Consider the following 20420-nt stretch of genomic DNA (forward strand, 5'->3'; position numbering starts at 1 on the left):
ACTTAAAAAAAATAAAGAAATAATTAAAATTATTTATTACTATATGTGTACAATTTCAAACTGATGCTTCCTCAAAACTAATACAATTGCTGAATATTGAGAAGAATAGAGCTGCAACCAAATACTCAGTGCAATGAATCATAACTGGCTCAGTAATCAGTCGATGAATATTATACCACGTGCATCCCAAAAGGCTGATGCCATATCCTTGCCACTTGGCTGACTGTCGATTAAACACACCGACGTTTATTACGATTAAAGAACCCTCAAACATTCCTCATAATCAGCAATTCGTTTCAACTCTTTAGGGCGTCCACTGCCTTCATTGTAATCGGTGCTCATTTCGCTTTTTTTCAACTTAGCAAATCTCTTTACACGAAATGCTTTTTGATTCATTTTTTGTAAACTAACAGAAGTTGCTTCACCCAAAATGCTATATCTCATTAATAGTTCCTTAGTTGCATAATTTGCATAAGATTCTTTTAGGGCTGACTAAAATTCATATAGATGGTATTGGTAGTACTATCTAGGTATCAGCCACAGTAAAGCGTGGACGGGTCCTCAAGTAATATTTTAAAAATAAAATAATTAGTGAAAAATCTACCTTTATTTCTGAGTAGCTGCCATTTTATGCATGTTTCTCAGTTTAGCGCCTTCTTTAAATAGATATGTTCATACGAATTAAGAGTCGGATGGAACTCTTTTTCCTATTTTGGTGTGTGCTTTATACTGTCCGCGATCGAAAAGTTATTGATCGCCTCTGAATGGCTAGTGACTATCATGAGAATTATTTTCACGTAATTTTTGAGTTGAATGGCGACCCCTAGCTACAATTGAAGTTACATTTTACATGTTCCGACAAATGTGCAGCTTCTTGAGGAGAAAAGAACGTGTGCAAAATTTCAGATTTATATCTCAAAACCTGACTAAATCGACTCAGCTCGTCACGCTGATCATTCAGATACGGTGAAATTCCTCATAACCCATTGTCGCTGTTTTTGGTTAAGCTAGCTGTCTATATATGGTGTCGTGAAAAAAACGTGTGTCTAAAATGTATTCCAGCGTCAGAAGCTGCAACTCAGAACCATATTTCTATTGAACTAATAAATGCGAACCTGTCAGCCAGTAGTGAATGAATGACAATTATTCCATTAGTTTCCGTTGAGTTATCGCGAACTAGACGGCACCAACGCAGGACAATTTGTTTACTGTGTTTTGAGTGAGTTATTTTTAAAAACAATATGTTAGTTCTTAAAAATAACAGTCTCAAAACATCAACAATTATTAAGTATTCAAAAAAGCAGGAAATATTGTCCAAAATAACCTCCGCCTTTGGTCATTGGAACGTACTCACGACCGCTTATAGGAATTGGTTTTGCCAGTTATGGGAGATGTCCGACTATTAGTACTGTCCGTAATGCGGAATTTCACTATATGTATGGTACTTTAGAAGGTCTCCTACGTCTATTTCTAGGTGTTACAAAAATTGTGGCAAACTTGATATATCATGTTTCGGCTATAATAATAATGTATCAGAATATGACTAAAGTTTGAAGAAATTATCTGTCTAGAGTTAATAATAAACACTGGTTACTTAGAGACATCCATGGGACTAAATTATTACTATCATAACATCTGATGAAGAAACGTTTTAGCAGACGTTCCTGTGATTTCATAATTCATGTGCAACAATTCCTGAATCCATTGCCATATTATTTTTAGAATATCAGACCTTTCTGTCAGACCATTCAAATTTGAGACCCACAATCTCACAGGATTATTATTGAGTATTGTTTAGAAAGCTTAGAAAGAGTTCGAAATAAAAATCTTTGGTTTGCTAGATGTAGCAAGTGAGACCGAATATCCCCATCACTGCAACTTTCCATTTTGAAAAATTTGTAATATCTTTTGGCATACGAGTCTCGGCAGTGAAAAATAATAACTTTTTTCGATAACTATTTAGAGTTTATCAGTAACTGCCATTCGCGTTTATTCTTAAAAATTTCTACTTTTAACACAACAGCAATAATAATTTGAAATCCTTTAGGCCATGAATATTCTATAGTATAATTGTATGCAAAACGAAAGTGAGTAGAAAGGTGGAAAATTTATGAACAAATTATTATTAAAAACGGTAAAAATCGACTATTAAATAAAAATCTAAGAAAAATCATGGAAAAATTATCAAAAGTATAGATAAAACGGTGAACTAATCTCCGCGAAAGCATCGGCAATTATCAACCGAAACAACCCCACGCAAATACCACCAAATCTAAGCACAAATTACACATGCAAACGCCCAATTGAAATGCTTGGCAACGCAACGCAACGCAACGCTCCGAGCCTGCCATTTATTAGCAATTTCATGCCGCAACTGTGTATGCATGTGTGCGTGTGTGTGTTAGCATCTCGATATTTACATGCGGTCATTCAGTTCGCCTCCAGCGATTTTCATTAATAAACATGCGCGCTGCGAACACAAGAGCAGCTTGTTGTTGCTCTTGTTATTGCTTTGTTGTTGGCGCTGCAGAAGAAGCGCAAAACGGGCGCAAACAAGTTAGGAAGCTGCCGCCAAGTGCAAGCCATGCGACAGGAACAAGATTAATGCGAGCGGCCGCTAAGAAAATTGTCGTCTTGCGCGCAGCCAACGGCAGCTGCGGGGAGGAGAAGGCGGAGGGAGGCAACGCAGCAGTGCCGATGTTGGCTGTACAAGCAGTTGACCACAAAATTGCGCGTTAATAGCAGCATGGAAGAATGGCGCGGTAAGTGAGCCAAGAATTATGGCGGCGTGGAACGGCGCTGAAACGCTAGGAATTCGCTAGCGAAACAGCATTAGCATTTAGCGCTTGCCACATATGGCCACTTCGGTGTACGAGCATATGAGTGAGTGCCACCACAAAGAGATATATGTGTGTGTGTGTGTTTTAGCGCTCATAAATTACAACAAATATACATTTAGCATATGAGCAGATATATCTTTGAATTTATTGTTGCTGGAAAGGCAGCGCGCATATGTGTGCCTGCATGCATGCATGTACGCATGTGTGTGGATATTTATGGACATTATACAGTGTGTTTCCCACCGCCGCGGCCAAACGGTGACATTTAATTGCGTGTGGTGCAACCAATGGCACTCTACTAATCAATTAAGCGGTGCTGCTGCGCCAACAACGGATACAGTTTAGTTAAATATGTGGCATATAGAGCACGAGGCGGCGCTAAGCATGGTACTTAAGATATGCTGTATTGCAGCAGCGCCGGGTTATGAAACCGAGCGCGAGATATTCATTGTCGCTGCCTCATTCTATTCACACATACATATATGTAAGTATGTAAGTATGTATGTATGCAAATGCTTAGTTGCGCTTGTGTTGGTTGTCTGCGCGATTTGTACCGGTACGCTGTCAGCAGCACATAACGGTATTTGCTTTGTCTCATCGAATTAGAGTCTTCTAAGTGGAGCGTTATCGCTGTTTTTTTTTCGAATAACTAAATCAATTCTAATAAATATTAGCATATAAATATGTCTGGAAAGCTAGAATGCTTTTAAATATTGCCATAAATTAGATTAAAAATATATGTTTCAGAAAATGCGGGTAGGCGGGTGACAATCGGTAAATTTAATAGATTTACATGTTTAGTTAAACAAAATTATAATTTGATGCCTCGGTTTGAGTATCAGCTATATTCAAACACGCCCCTCCCATGACCTTTTGACGACTTCAATTTGCCCGTAAATTATTTTTAGTAGCTCTACACCTACATACATACATATGTATGTATATACATACGGACATACGTAAATTGATTCAGGCTTTTGCGCTGTCCATTTATATATAAAGGCCCCGCTGTTTCCCGATGGGTGTGGAAATCCAGCCAAAATAGCAGTGTTAGTTGTAAATTTTCTTAGTTCTACATAGTTTGATACCCATTTGCACTCATTTCTTTATTGCAAAAGTAAACAGGTGGCAGCCCACTAATTTTTTCTCAAATAAAATATATACTATGCTTATTTTATATAATCATATAGAAACAGTACAAAGAATATCTTAAAATATTAATTTTTGTAATAACAAAAAAAGAAACAGGTGGCAACGCTCCGCAAAACATGCTAAGCATTTCGTTTTACCGCTAAAATTTTGTATTAAAAATACTCAAAAGTGTTCACTATTTCATCTGTGTTCCAATATTTTAGATACATATACATATCTCATAAACAATTAGCATGTTGCTAGCAACATTTTGCAATTCCTATTTAGGAAACAATTATTGCTAAAAGTGTTTAAATTCTTTATACATCGCTTGTTTTCCAAAATTCTATTTGTATGCTTATTATAAAATTTCAAAACAAACCATTTTTATAAATCTCACTCTTAATTACGCTTCATAAACAAATCCCAAGTGGCTGGCAACATGCTGCACTGCTACATTGCGTATCTAACGCAATACAGGTACACGCAACCAACTCTGCGATCGCATAAATGTTGCTAGAAATACCAAACACAGATTCTGTTACAACAACACACCTCGCAGCTCGTTGAGAGCGCGCTAGAAAGTGTGACGAGTACTGGCGCTCAGAGCGCCACAGAGCACGCAAGGTCGGAGTGAAAGAAAGTGCAAAAGTTGCCAAGCGACAACAGTTAGTACAACAGCATACGCAAGCTAGGGAAATGAGAGCCGACAATCTCTGCAGGAGAGCGTATTAAATGAGAAAAACCAAAGGGGACAAGCAGGCAAACCTGTGTAACTTGCTATGGCACAATCACAGCTTTGGCGAGACCAAAAGAAAAGCCAGCACACAAAGCGGGCCAACAAAGAAATGCAGAATATTGCGCTGAGCATATGGCAATTGGTTGCAAGCAACAAGTTTGATGTGCGCTTCAAACTGCCAGTCAACAGTGAAAGAACTGACGGCAGAAATGAGCGCGCTGTGACTTAGCCATGACCAGTTGGCGGTCACGGCCAACAAAGCTGGGAAAATGCTTTGCAACAAATGCCGCTGACGAGCTTGCGCATGTATGTATATGTGTGTGGCGCGTGTTTGTTGCTTCAGATATTTCTTACTTGGCGTGCTCTCACAACCAACTTGTGCTGGCGCGCTCAGCAGCTGCGCGCCTGCTTCGCTTTGTGGGCTTGGTGACGCTGTTGGCACCCGTGCTGCCTCCCTGGCTGCACTCTGGTTGCAGATGGCCGTCGCAGATGGGTTTGGTTGAGCCAAAAGAAATTTTAAAAGACGCTGCAAAATCTGTTTGCTGAACATTTGTACCGCTGCGGTGCTACTAGTTACAGCTCGTCGAGTTCGTCGCTTAAGTCTTTCGTTTTAGAGTTTGTTTCATAATTGTTAAATACTCTTTTGTGTCTAAACGTTTGTGTGCTAACTTGATTTTTTCCTCGGTTCATAAAAACACTGATTGGACACTATTTTTTAAAGCGTTTTTTGTGTGTGTAATCACTTGACTGTTGGTCAAACGGGCACTTTAAAGCAGAAAATCCGATTTTAAACGAGTGAACTAAAAAAAGAATGCCAGAAATCTTTAAAAGTAATTTAAAAACATAGAAAAAGAATTAAACGGGCATTGTGTGTAAATGTTGATGCTACAGACATACTTATATATAAAGAGACTAGCTGCTTGAAGTGGATGTGGCAAGCGTAACGCCGTTGCGGCATTGCACGCGAAGTGAAGTAACCGACCAACACAAAGGTGGAGGCTTAAGCTTGAAAAGAAGTCAAGAACAGTTAGTTGACACTAATACGGCTTGTCGCTGAATTTATTATTTTATTTTCATTTTTTGTTTGGCTCGCAGCAGCTGGCAAAAGAATCAGCAAGAAGCTAAAGACAAAGAGTTGTGTAAAAAGGTGGCTGGAACTGTGAGTTGGGCAGCAGGACTACGGCAGACGTCATTGAAATGAAGTAAATGTGAAATGCAGAAGGAATTAGTGGCGCTGGTTAGATAAAAACGTGTGAACGAATAAGAATTTTATAGAGATTTGAAAAGAATATAAAAACATAAGTGAAAAAAATAAAATATTTTAAAATTTTATTGAAAATAGCTAGGCTCATATTTTTTAAACTACTTGTAATTGAAGTAATTGAAGGAATATCGTAAGAGTTTTTTCCACAAATATTACAAATAAAAATACTAAGTGCTCCATACCCAAATTAAACAAAGCATAGAAACTAAAATTACATACCACGGATTCTTAAGCAAAATTGCACAACAAAAAGTAACAATGAGATACTCGCGTTTATCCTCACTGGCAATGCTGGTTGCTGCCACATGCCTCACCAGCTTACTACAGCACTGCAGCAGCGCCAACGCTGAATATCCTGGCGTTATCGAGCTAGTCGGCTATAGTAATCGGCGCGCCCGCACACACTATATGCCGCCAATTGGCGATAGTCCCACACTGGCGCCACCCCCGGCCAAAATACAGGCTGATATCGAGACGGTGAAAGCGAATATCGAAAAATACAATAAACTGCTGACGCTGGATACGAAAAATCTGCCAGAATCGCAAAAGGATATGCTGGAGCGCATCGTGGAGCGTGTGGCACGGCTCAAGGAGTCGCTCGACATTAATGAAAGCGAGCAGCAGAGAGCTGCTGCGAAGCCAGCGGATAGTGAGAACAGCAATAGTGAAGCTGCAGCAGATAAAACATCGTATGCTACCACAGAGGCCGCAGCAACCAACGCTGAAGCCGAGACCGATCCCACTTTGGTCTTGGATGAGACTACACTGCTACAATTGCAGACCTCTATGGATGAGTTGGCTGCGGCACAAGCCGCTGTCACTGCACAAACCTCGGTTGCACACGAATTGCCAACCACCACGGAATACAATTACAATGCTGGCAGCGATGAGGTCGAACAAACGGAGAGCGCCACAGATAGCGCTGAAAATGAGGATACCACTGAAGGTGCATTGGCATCTGGCGCTGATTATCCCACCACCACAATTGATCCACTCACCGACGCCACCGACTCCGACGATCAATTCGTTGCAGCACGCTCCAACAACAACATAGCAGCAGCCTCAATCAAAGCCGAACCAGAGGATCTGAATGGTGGTCTTACCACAATTGGCAGCCAACGCACGTTAACCACCAGCGGCAAGTTGACAAAGACGCGCGCCACCAAGAGACCCGGTTCTGGCGGTATTACCAAAACGGGACATACCTCGAAACGTGGCCAGAAACCTGGCACCACTGCGAGCCTGCATCGTCAACCGGCCGGCAATAAGCAGAAATTGGCCACAACCACCACGCAACCACTGCAAACCTATCATCATCAACAGCAGCCACAACAACAACAATACGTGCACAAACAGCCACAGCTGCAATATCAGAAGCCCCAAACGGCGCAACTGCCGCAGTCCGCTTCCTCGCCCATGTACCAAGCGCACAAGGTGTCTGCGTTGCCGCCTGCCACACAGTCCACCGATAAGACTTCAGCTGCCGCCGCCGCCGCTGCTGCTGCCGCTGCGGCTTCTACAGCCTCCATCGCTTCGCTGCCGTCCACTTACTCCTCCACGCCGATCACTACTACCTTGGCCAACAACTATGGCAATGCCAATAATAATAATGACATGGACTACGAGCCCCAAGTGAATACGTCGGCGTTAATTGATAGCCTGAATCATGCACGCGAGGAATTCTACCAGCAGAAGCAAGGCGTCAGCAACAAGGATAAGGTGAGTTCACTACTCTTAGCCTGGGCGGGATGAGGGGTATGGTCAGTGCTAGTTGCGTGCGCGCTTATGTGTGAAATGGTGTCACACTTGGCGGCAATTGGACACTCGCTGAGATGTCTGACGGCGATAGGCCAAGTTGGCTGTGCTAAGTCCACACACCTACTTGTTTGTCTTATTAGGTTCACTCCCGTTAATGGAATGTTAATGAATACTATTTATGGCAGACACTGCTTATTATTCGCTTTTTTTGCTTAGAAAATTGATATATTATAATTAACTATATTTTTAATGCGACTTCATTTTCGACTCACGCAATAAATGAAAGCTTTGAAATTAGATGGTTGCGGTGGCGTCTGCGGCTCGAATACTAAAAACCGTTATGAATTCAGAAAAAAAGCTTATAAATCTATTAAATTTAGTACATTTTCTATATTGCGTTTTAACCTCTCTTTTCTAGAAGATTTACATCTTACACGATGATTTTGAAACTCCATGAAAAAATCCTCAATTCATTTTAAAAAACAAGAAAAAACGTAAGCCTCAGTGGCACCGAAATAACCTTCAGAAATAAATTCCAAACCAATACATCATTTTAATTGGTCGGATCCAATCTCAACAATTTTTTCAGAGATTGTATTTTCTTCTTTTTTATTGGCGTAGACGCCGCTTGGGCGGTTATGCCCACGTTTACAACAGCGCACCAGCCGTTGTTCCTTTTCGCTGCTTGCCGCCAATTGGCTAGTCCAAGTGTAGCCTGATCCTTCTCTACCTCGTCTTTTCGACGGAGTGGAGGTCTTCCTCTTTCTCTGCTTCCCCGACGGATATATATTGCGTCTAACACTCTCAAAGCCGGAGTGTTTTCATCCATTTTCACAACATGACCTAGCCAGCGGAGCCGCTGCCTCTTCAATTGCTGAACTCTGTTAATGTCGTCATATAACTCATACAGCTCATCGTTCCATCGAATGCGATATTCGCCGTGGCCAATGCGCAAAGAACCGTAAATCTTCCACAAAACCTTTCTCTCGAAAACTCGTAACTTCGACTCATCAGAACTCATCTTCCATCCCTTTGCACCATAAAGCAGAACGGGGATGATGAGTGACTTATAGAATTTCGTCTTTGTTCGTCGAGAGAGGACTTTACTTCTCCTACTTAGTCCGAAGTAGCCCTGTATTTGAGAGCTTTGCAATCCTAAATCTGCTTTGAAAAATGTTTTTGACGCTCAATAAACGTAAATCAAGTTCACCTCCCAATCGCAAAATCTGACGCTTATAACCAAAGGGACCAGCAGATTCTTCAATGTGTCTTGTATACTTGTATGTATGTTCAAAATATCTCGTTGAAATTATGAGATCAACCAAAACACGCACACACACTTGCAAGAAGTGGCAAGCGACTGCAACAAAAGCACGAGTAATAACAGTATCTATTGACCGGGTATAGAGTAGTGATTGCCTGCCAAGTAATACTACAAATATGTGCAACAACAGCAACAACATCGGCAACATTATAAATGCGTGTAGCGCAAGGCAAACGATTGTTTCGGTGAATGCCACTTGTTGCAATCGAACAAAACCGTTTCACAACATTAACAACAACAAAAGCAACAACATGCAGCCCAACAACAAAAACAACATTAAATTCAACTAATGCTATGGCGATAGTTGCAACTGCATTCGACTATTATTGCTGTATTTTCAATACAACAATGTTGTTGTTGTTGCTGTAGTTGCTATGAATTGATTGTGATTGCTCGGCACTGAACTCGTGGCCTTACCGTCGCGCTGCCGCGCCGGAGCAACAAAGTAGAAATTATGAAGAGATATTCTTGCCGCATATTTCTCTGTGTGTGTATATGTGTGTGTGTCACAATATTTGTTGCAACGCTGTGTTGCTTTGCGCTGATGCTGGTGCTTTCAAAGTAAATCGATTGTCATAAAAGCAACTACACATACAAGTATATACTTCTTCAGTATGCAGGTATACATATATCTACGTAGCCATTGACAACAACAACAGCAATCGTGCCCGAAAGCAATTGTTATAAACGTACGTATAAAAGCACAGTTTGCACTGGCGAACTAACGGCAATTGTAATATCAACTGCAGCAAATAGCATAATGGCACATCAATAAACAACAGTAATGAAACAGTTGAGGACAAGTACTCGCTACTCGTTGCGCTCTTCTATGCTCGTACAATGTATTTATATGCTCTCGTGCATCTATTCGTCTGTGGCGAAGCAGAATTCGCACACAAGTGCTAAAAGCAAATCGTACGCCGCATTAAAGAAGAGTGGAAATACGGTTGATCGATTGTGCACAGACGTTTATGGCACACTGTAGACGGTATAACTGTATAGGTATAAGTTTTTATATGCTCACTTTGATATACATACATATATAAGTACATATATACCCGTAGCAACAAATATTAGAAAGTTATGTCTATGTAATTTTAGCCACACTGAAATGACCAAGGAACTCCATAAGAAATATAACGGCGTTGCAGTATATGTAGCTAAGGTCACGTGCAATAAATTGCAAAAAGTTTAAAGTGAGACATAGGGAGATGTAGGTATACAGAAGTAACAGAAATATTTCGGAATATTTAAAGGTTCTTTCACGCATTTCTTCAGCAAAATTTATTCGGAAAAAATTGCCGGAATCGATGTTTAAATTTAGCCTGAGCAGGGTGTATTAGGCTTGATACGAAGTTTCTAACACCCAGCAGGAAATGTTAGAGACTCTATAAAGTATATTCATATATTGTATAATCGAAAATGATCTTCGTGAAGTGCCGATTGAGCTTTCTTCGCTTCCCAGTCCGTCCGCATATGTTTGAACTAGTTCCTCAGTTTTTGATATACCGACCTGAAATTTTGTACACCTGCTTTCCTCCCCAAGAAGCAACTAATTTTTTAAAACCAGCGTATAGAATCACAATATCATATAGCTAAAGTCTTAAATTTAACAAGATATCTTCATGTGAATGGCTTGTTGTCCAAACGCTAGAATGTCCTTAAACTCAACCATAGAGATTAAGATAAAGATCTTTACAAAACCGAATTTTTCGTCAAAATAAAAATGAACAATGAAGATTATGTTTGCCAATACCACCAAAGGCGCAAAAATTTATTTTTTGACTTCAGAATGAACTTCCCAACTCGGGTGGAGAAGGTTATGATGTATCGAAACATCTTCGGTCTATGAAAACTCGAAACGAGCAGTATAAAACGAAAATAAAATATCGCTAGGTAAGGTTATGGCAAGGACCACTGACATAAAAAATAAGGTCTGCAGATTTAGATTAGCAACTCACGCTCTCAGATTAACGTTGCCACATTATTCTTATATTTTTTTGTCAAATTTTCATTTTTGTTTATTTCTCTCACTATTCCTATACGTTCTTTGCATTTCTGTAGCTGCGATTTCTTTGCTTCATTTGGAGGCTTAACAACTTCAAGTACTATTAATTTCTTAAAGGGGGAGCCTGCATTAGAGGCTTCAAAAAATCGACTTTATGACAATTTCTTTGGGAGGGAAAGAAATAATTGATTAAAGCGAAATTTCTAGGGTTTATAGTTATATATTTAAACATCATTCCCAAATTTTTTGGATACGAAATCTTTGATATTCTGCCTTTTTGAAACAATTGCTCAACGCATCATGCATGTCCATTTGTCGGACGGCGGGAAGGATGCAGGTCGCAATTTCTATCGAAAAAAAAAAAATTCAAAGAAATTTATATTTTTTAATAATATACATATCTTTTAGTTAAACTAAAAAAAAATCCAAAAAATTGTAAAATTTTAAAAAAAAATTTAAAATTGGAAAAAGGATGGTTTTTGACAAAAAAAAATTGATTTTTTGAAGCTTCTAAAGCAGGCTCCCCCTTAATACAAAATTTCAGTACTAAAAAGTGTTGAAAGGATTTTGAAAAACTGTAATGGGGAGCAAAGACAGATTTTTATAGTTGGAAAATGCAAAATTATGAATAATGCTGCCATATTTTCCAAGTTGTCGCTGCTTTAATTCACATGTTGCGAGAGCATAAAAATATATATGTGGAGTTAATGTAATAAAAATATTGTTTTGGTTATTAAAAAATTTGATAAATTACATATTTTCTCCCACTTTCATTAATTCGCAACACCTTCATTATAATAACCTGATGCGCGATTGCTCATCCTAAGCACCTGGCAGTCTCTAACGGCACCCATTGAAACAAAGACAGAAATCAAGAAAACTCGCCAATTTCGATCCAGCAAACCGCAGTGGGTGTTGCAATGAGCGCCGACGACTTTTTCCAGCTTTCCATTAGCCATTGCACGCTTTGTTTGGCGCACACTGTGTCTTTATGCAAGCACATTAATATACTGTTGTTGTTGCTATTGTTGTTACTTTTGTGTTTTTGTTTTGAGAATCCAAGTGTGGTTTGCAATTTGTTACTACTGACCTATAAATTTAATTCATTCGCTATGGTCAATGCCAACGGCATTTGTGGTGGTGGAGTGGCCGTTGCCACATAAATTATCCGCACCAGCGTATCTTCTGCCTGCCCGCGCCTGCAGCAACACCAAATGCCGCTGCGGAAAACCACAAAAGCGCTGAGTGTGGTGTACAAATCAGCTACATCTTCGCTGATTTTTGTTATTATTATTGCTTTTGTGTGTGAGTGTGTGTGTGAAACTGCTTGCGTCGCACACTTCAATGGACATTAGTGCCAATATCTGCGGACATTGAGTGTGTGTCTGCAACGTCATCATCATTGTTTGATATTCGATAGAAAATTCTCTCGTTGGCAATTGTAATGCAATCGCAATGGCAATAACAACAAAAAGCACTGACAATTGTTGCGGCAACAACAACGCCATCACAATTGTGGCAAGCCATGAACTATTAATAAAAATGTCAATGTGCTGGTGGCATGCCTCACGTTCACCTACACTTGTTGCTGCGACTGTCGTTGCTTGGACATTCGCCTTATTTTTGTTGGTCAACAAGTCACACACTCACTCAACGGCAATTCGCAATTCACAATCCATCCACTCGTAGCCTGCGGCTCACACACACACACACACATACTTACGTACGTAATTACACACACGACTTGTGTCGTTGGTACACTTCTGTTCGGCGGCAGCAGCTGTTTTATTATGCCACATTCTTGCCTTGTCGTCCGCCACTCGGCATCAAATGGTATTTATGGTTTATTGTCGATAGAGAAACGTCTTTATTGGACTTACCTGCAAAGAGAAGAAAGCGAAGAAAAATCTTTAGCATCTTACGGTGATAAATATGGAAAAGCAAAGCAAAATGTTTTAATAATACTAAATGGCATCGGTTCTTCGGTTTTCATTGTTCGGCGCTTAAGACAAAGACTAAAGTATTTTTTAATTAAAATAACAAAGACCGGTTGTAACGGCTAACTGTTATTAATTTGATGTTCATTGGAGTCTATTGTTTTATATTGAGGGCATGGCGAGCACGTGCTCATGTCTTTATTGTGTTATAATGATTGTAATATACTTAGTAAATTATTAGTTTTATTATTTGAATAATTATTTTCATATTTTTATCCAAATTAATAAGTGGGAGCGTTACTATGATATATAATTTCGATTTAATTTAAAAAAAATCGAAATTTCTGAAGGGTGGCAACCATGTTCTAATTTTTGTTGATTTTTATGGCTTTGTATAAAATACAAAGGGTGGCAACCACGTTCTAATTTTTGTTGAATTTTATGACTTTGTATAAAATACACACTTTGCACTGCAATTTTCAATAAATTAGCTGCTTTAAAAAAATTTTGAAATAGGTGGCAACGCTAAGAAAAATGTTTTTGCCATAAACGAGTTTTTTAAATTTACCAGTATTGCACAACTGGTTAAATTTTTTTTTATATTATATAAATTTTTTGTAAAATATCTGGCAACACTTTTTTAAGTAATTTTATATAGATATCAACTTAAAAGATGTTTAATTCAAAGAAAAATAAAAACTTTGCACTGAAATTTTTAATAATTTCAGTATTTAAAAAAATTTGAAAAAAGGTGGCAATGCTATGAAAAATAATTTTGCTATAAATAAGTTTTTGTAGTTTACCAGTATTGCAAAATTAAATTACATTTTATTTATATACACAATTTTTATTAAAACGTCTGGCAACACTTTTTTGAGTAATTTTATATACATAGATATCAACTCCAAAGATTTTTAGTTCGAAGAAAAACTGGCTACAGTTTCTAATAATTTCAAACCTATTTTATAGATAACTGCTTAGATTCACTTCGGCTACTCAGTATGGAATTGTTATTAATTTGAAGATACAGAGGCTTCTTCTTTTATATATCAGAAAGCAAATTTAAAGTCAGGCTAACAATTGATACCAACTTTTATGTAGATGCCATATGCGAAATAATTATACTTAAATTAATTTACTAATGAAAATAAAAGACGTTAAAATAAGCTAAAAAGCTAACGGTACTAGTAGAACCTCAAGAGATTAAATGAAATAATTTCAGTCCAATACAAACCTAAATGTTTATTATTACTTATACATTAACGTGTAACAATAGAAGAGCTTAAAAAGAAGCGAAGAAAGTTCTTCTCCCTAACCCTACCATTTTGTGCCATAACACCATATTTCACTCTAACCTTAATCTCAATGTTTATGCATTGCATATTTCAACAGATTTTCACTTTGTCTACCACATAGCGTAGATCATCAGTCTAACGTTAGCTATAACGGTGTTCTAGTGCTAGTAATCAGCGCCTAAGATAATAATGTGAAAAAGTGTCAGTTTCAAGTTGATCGATCGCCGCAGACACAAACCACAGCAGACTTAGTTGTAGCTACCGATTGTGGTCAAAGCGGGCACACACAGATGTACACACATGTATATGTATGTATGCGTGCGTTTTGTTGTAAAACAAAAGTGTGTCACCAGCTGTGCGGCTACAAATGGCACATTGGTTGGCCGGGAGAGCTTTGTATTTGGAGCGCCGCCGCCGCTCCCCGCACACTGCAGGGCCGCAAATACCACAGAGACAAAGCCGTTTTTAGTTACAGTATTTAGCTGTTTGGAAGTAACTGTTCTACAATAGCGATTGAAGAAAGAAGAAGTGAAAAGAAACCGATTTTAGTAAAAAATGAAATAAGTTACTCATCTAATGGGTCTTTCTTTATCTCACTATTGTAAGCCCTCGACATTTTTCGGTTTCTGCTTCACGCAAATGTCAAACTCGCAAAGATCAAAGGGCGCAGCTTGTAGATAATGTGCATGAAAATTTCGTATTACAATTTTTTTTGTGATTTTCTTTCAATTTCCAAATCCATTTTAGCGCTTAAAGAGCTGGCAAGTTCAGAAAAGTGTGTCTAAGTATAAGGAGGGTCTTTTTTTTAATAGAAATGTGTACAATCAGCGTGTATGCACTCAGATTCCCGCTAGTGACCACGCTGCCATCAAGCGCGTAGCACTTCAAAGCAACAACAAATATGTATGAGTGGGCGCCATTCGTTTGACTCCGGCAATTGCTTTGTTTTTATCCGATTTTTCGTGTCAACAAATTCACTTTCTTTACAATTTCGTGTCATTTGACAAAGGGCAACAACACTTTACGTTTTCGCCATGCCGATGGTATGTGTGTGTTTTTAAGTTGCGATACATTTATGCGGAATTATAATGTTATGCCCGGTTGATTGATAAAATCGTCAAATTATTGCTGTTGACTGAGTTTGTCGCCTACACGCAAGTGAGGAATATTCAAAGACAAAGCTAATAAATAAGCGAGTGCGAAGTGGTTGCCATAATGGGAAGAAAAATGGAAAAAAAACCAATTTAGAGTTCACTAACTGATAGGCACTTGTAAATGTAGGGGGTGTGTTAGATAATGATGGCTTTGAGAGGTATGAACTGCGACAAGAGGGAAAGCAGCCAGCTATTCCAGTTCCGGTTTGGTGATTGGTAGTAATATAATATCATACATTCTGTCAAGAAAGTATCGGGAATTCCTCATCTCAAATGAAATTTAAGATAGTGTTATTTCGGAAGTAGGCGTGGTTGTAGCCCGTTTTCGCTCATTTTCACATTCTAACATAGGAATATTAGAAGAATCTTAACTTAGTGTTCTTGAAATCGATCGAGGAAGTCCTCAGATTTGTGATTTTACCTAAAGGTGTAGGGTGTCACGCCCATTGACCACATTTTACCGCGGCTCCTTTAAAGTCCTCTCATACCATTTCGGAGGATAAAGTGACTTAAGTTATCACGGACGGGCAGACAGAAAGTCAACTCGTCTCATCACCCTGATCATTTATATATAACCCTACACCTAACTCGTTTGTTTTAAACTGATACAAACAACCGTTAGGTCAACAAAACTATAATGCTCTGTAACAACAAGTTGCAAGCGTATAACTAGCACGACATAACTCTAGGACTCATGCATTAAATCATTGACCCCGTTGTTCTTGTGATAAAAAAAAAGTTTGTACATATGATTTTACAGTTTAATTATTCTACAGCTGTTTTTTTATAATTGCTGAAGAATCGCAGCGCTGCATTCCGCAACATAATGAAATAATTAAATTAACAACTTCATTCAACAAGCAAAACAACAAGCGAGTCCTTTCACCGTAACAACCGAAGCGCACTAATGACCGCAACAGCATTCTCGCTGCAAATAACTCGGCAATTGGAGGACAAATAAGCGGCAGCCACTACAACTGCTCTTGGTGAATAGAATTTTAATTGGCACAATGCACAATTAGACAGTTAGTCAGTCGAAAGCAGCAACTACAACAAAGAGCGGGCACTGGCGCACACATAGCGGTTGCCAGCAAAGCTTTATGTCTCGCAAAATGGCTAATGGCGCTTTGACATGTGGCACACAGCAGCGACACATACATATGTATGTGTGTGCACACAATGAATTGTAAGCGCACAGTTAGTTGACTGTTTGATCGCATGTCGTCGGCATTTAGTCGAACTTTCGCCTCTATCAATGGCCAATCAAAAATAAATCATGCTCAGAACAAGAATTCTTTTAACAAAAACAACACATTATTTGCAACCGCTGTCGGCAGCCAATCAAAATACAAGCCAACAACTCAGTGACTTTCTACAATGTACTAATTTCTATAGAAAATTTCCGCTGTCCCGTTGCATTAATGCAAAATAAATAATGGTTCAATAAAACTTACATTCTAGCCGGCTAACTACTGCTTGATTAATTAATGGAGAAGGAGGCTTTTGCCGCAATGTCACTTCCACTTAACTGGCAACTATCAAAGCCACAAAATGCTATGGCAATGGCGTGCTTTCCGCTGCGCATGCGCAAATGACGCTTGCCTAATTGTTGCGGTTTTTTATTGAGTGGTAGTTACTTACTAAGCCGTTGGCTTTAGCATGTGTTGTAAAATGTAAAAATGTAGATATGTATGTACAATGCTTTCGGTTGACAGGAAAATGTTTTATTTCAAAACAATATTAGAAAGTTCCGTTAAATTTAAATTTAAGCGAAAGAGGGTTAAATTTATAAGATTAATATTCAAATTTTTTTTTTATTTTGAAATTTGGAAAATTTTATTTTAAAAAAATTTTGAAATTATTTACTCCAAAAAAAAATAATTTTTTTTTTAATTGGAGGACAAACAATTTTTTTTTTTTAATTTATAATGAAAGTTTATAGCAAAAAAATTAAAATTTACATTTTTCGCGACTGCATACTTCCGTAAGTCTACCATCTCCAACTAGAGCTCTCAGAGAGAATACTCAAATTTTATATATAAATCGGCATTTAAGTGTGACCTTATATAGTGAACAGTATGAAAGTACCGTTAAATCTGCACACAAATCACTTCCAAGCCTTTCAAAATATGGAAAGAAGAGAAAGATAAAAGAAAGGGTAGCATGTGCCAGCAAACTACTATCAAATGCATCGATCTGCACAAGCGATGAATCAAATTTAAGCGAGCGATAAAGCAAAAGCGCTCCAGGCAAAATAAAAAATATGTTAAATGGGTGCACTAAAAACACAAATCAGTTCAGTTAAAAAAAAGAGCTGGCCACTGGCGGACAAAAGCCGATACGTCCGACCAGAAGCGGATCGCCTAAAATCATTTCCACCAAACCATTACCATATAAGCCGGGATAAAGCCAACCGTTTGGTTTGTTCTCACAGCAACAACAATGGTTTTCTTCCGGCTATGAATGCAAACCAGCTGTCACAGCGATAACTGTTTGGCACTGGAGCTGAAAGCGAGCACATATGAGACTCAGCTGGCGATTGTCGCCCAACGCGACGCTGTAGATCGCTGGTTTTATGCTTTACGCCGCTTTGACTTTTTAGGTTAACACATACGCACACACTTGTATGAGCAATATATAATTTTATCAAATTTACAGTAACAATAAAGTCGGCTTGTTGCCGAATACTTGGCTTTTTCTAATTTATCTTATTTACATTTGTTTGGTTTACAATGTTTGCTTTGATTTGCGCCTCCGCTGCCTTAGCAGCTAAGTGGCACCCTATACACACACACATACATACAAAACATGCGTATATATGCCGGTGCGGTGGCATGTGAATTAGTAAACAAAGTTCGCTGCTTAAGTCTTTCGTTTTTAATGCCCACGCTAACACTTGACTTCCAACGCCCGGCGCGCTATTTCATTTTCATTTTCAATCTATGCTGACACGCTTTGTAGGGCAACAGCTGTTGCTGCTACACTTGCCGCCGCCACCGCCGTCAAGTGCGTCTTAAGCGATTTCGTATGCACTGCTGGGTTTTCATAAAAGACAACACGGCGCTGCATACTAATTTCACTTTTCGCTAAGTAAAAGTGCTGACAAGTGTTCTGTCGTACTTTGGGCATTTACATGCATTTCTTATGTATTTATAATTTCCTTTTTCTTGATTGTCTCTTTCTTTTTCGATTTTTTGACTTTTTTACAGATGCTTTAAGTGATAGTTTTCCTTAAGTGGGAGTTTAAAATAATTTCCACTGTGGGCTCTCGCTTGTTGATGTTGTAGGTAGTGATTGCCGGGAGAGCGCAACTTTCATATTTATACAAATAATGAAAATAAGAATGCACTATGAGCTGTTGAAGACTTTGAATGTAACTTTCTTAATCTCTGAATATTCTTGACAATCTTTTTTTTAAATGTTTAGAAAATTTTCATTAAAAGTAGTACCAAACATGGTACCAATACTAGACCTTAGCGAACTACTTTTGGTACTATTCTTACTGAAATGTTTCTCATTTTCAAATTAAAATTCAAAAATATATTAGATCGCTCTCTATTATACACTTATACGTTATAATTCTATAACGGGCAAAGACTATTCCTGTGTTTAGTTGTATTCTTTTGGAATAGCCAACCTTTTTCTTCATAAGGTATTTGAATTTGGGAAAGATTTTTCTAGTTGAGATCTCATTTGATCAAATTATACTGGTAACGGTTCTAAATAAGCAACTCTAACCTAGATTAACGTCTTCATGAAATTTCTGATGTTCAATGTTTGACAGGATTGCCAATTTTAGGTATTTTCCATCTAATTTCTTCTTTAGAATAGTGGTCAGACGTCTTGAAATGCCAGTTGAAAAGTCCCCGGACTGATACATAGATAGTGCTACTAGAATTAAATTCATATGATTTTTAGTTAGCCCTAACCTTCAAACGGCACGTGCATACATTGGACAGTTGTGGAATCATTAGTTTGTGAATTACATCATTTTGAGTTAAGCAACTTTTGTTATTGTGAAAAAAAATGATAAAAAGAAATTTCGCGTGTTGATAAAATATTGCTTTTTGATGGGGAAAACACAGTTGAAGCAAAAACTTGACTTGTTACTGATTTTCTAGACACTCTCCTAGGAAAATCAACCATCAAGGATTAGTATGGCAAGTTTAACGTGATGAAATGAGCACCGAAGACGGTTAACATAGTGGACGCGAAAGAGAGGTGGTTAGCAACGAAAACATGAAAAAAAATCCACAAAATAATTTTGAATGAACGTAAAGTGAAGTTGTTTGAGATAGCTGAAACTCTAAAGATATCAATAGATCGAGTATATCATATCATTTACTAATATTTGAGTACTAAAGGACCCGCTTACGTTTTTACTGTGGCTGATACATAGGTAGTACTACTAATACCATCTATATGATTTCTATTAGTCAGATTATAAGTATTAGTTAAGGAATAATCGCATTTTTGATGAAGCAACAAAAATTAATCAAAAAGCATTTCCTGCGTTAAGAAAGATGTGGTTTTTGGGGTAAAAATACTATTGAATTTGGGCTGTGCATGAGTGAAATCAATCGAGTCCAATCGATTGTCAGCCTGGTGGACTGTATATTAAGAAACGGTTCTCAAGCGTGGAAAGACCAAAAAATCGGCTGGCAAGGTTAGGCATCCTTCTTTTTGGATGACCGTGGTATATAATTCATCGAATGATAAATGAGCCAGTTTCAATCATTGCATTGTGTATTTGATTGCATTTATTCCCATTCCCAATATTTAGCTATTTTATTATTTTTCAGGAAGAATCACTTTGAAATTGTACTCATAAATATACATATATATTCATTGTTCCCGTTTAAATATTGCATTGCTCTGTGCAATGCTTCGAAAGATTTCTGTATATCTCAAATTTTTATCACACTTCAGTTATTTTTTTTTTTTATGCCAGACCTTTTGCAATTTTAAAT

General features: G+C 38.1%; 2 protein-coding genes across 5 annotated transcripts in view; one reads left to right on the forward strand and one right to left on the reverse strand.

Moving 5' to 3' along the window:
• The window catches only part of LOC105226514 (elongation factor-like GTPase 1), a 171894-nt gene that overhangs the window by 101939 nt on the left and 49535 nt on the right, over window positions 1–20420 (reverse strand). The window contains exon 8 of one of the 3 annotated variants that reach the window (XM_049457681.1): window positions 12668–12944. The exons of the other annotated variants lie outside the window; for them this stretch is intronic. Within the exon in view, the coding sequence (XP_049313638.1) occupies window positions 12853–12944 (92 nt within the window). The 3' untranslated portion in view covers window positions 12668–12852. Of the gene's footprint in view, window positions 1–12667; window positions 12945–20420 lie in introns of those variants that run through there. 3 annotated transcript variants of the gene reach the window in all.
• Window positions 4352–20420, forward strand: part of LOC105226486 (uncharacterized) — a 61279-nt gene continuing 45210 nt past the window's right edge. The window contains exon 1 of one of the 2 annotated variants that reach the window (XM_029550278.2): window positions 4352–7693. In XM_029550278.2, coding sequence (XP_029406138.2) covers window positions 6233–7693 — 1461 coding nt within the window. In that variant the 5' untranslated portion in view covers window positions 4352–6232. The remainder of the gene's footprint in view (window positions 7694–20420) is intronic. The other variant, XM_011205375.4, reaches the window with a different exon arrangement.

The sequence above is a fragment of the Bactrocera dorsalis genome, chromosome 5 (assembly GCF_023373825.1).
Source record: "Bactrocera dorsalis isolate Fly_Bdor chromosome 5, ASM2337382v1, whole genome shotgun sequence".
Taxonomy (NCBI): Eukaryota; Metazoa; Arthropoda; class Insecta; order Diptera; family Tephritidae; genus Bactrocera; species Bactrocera dorsalis.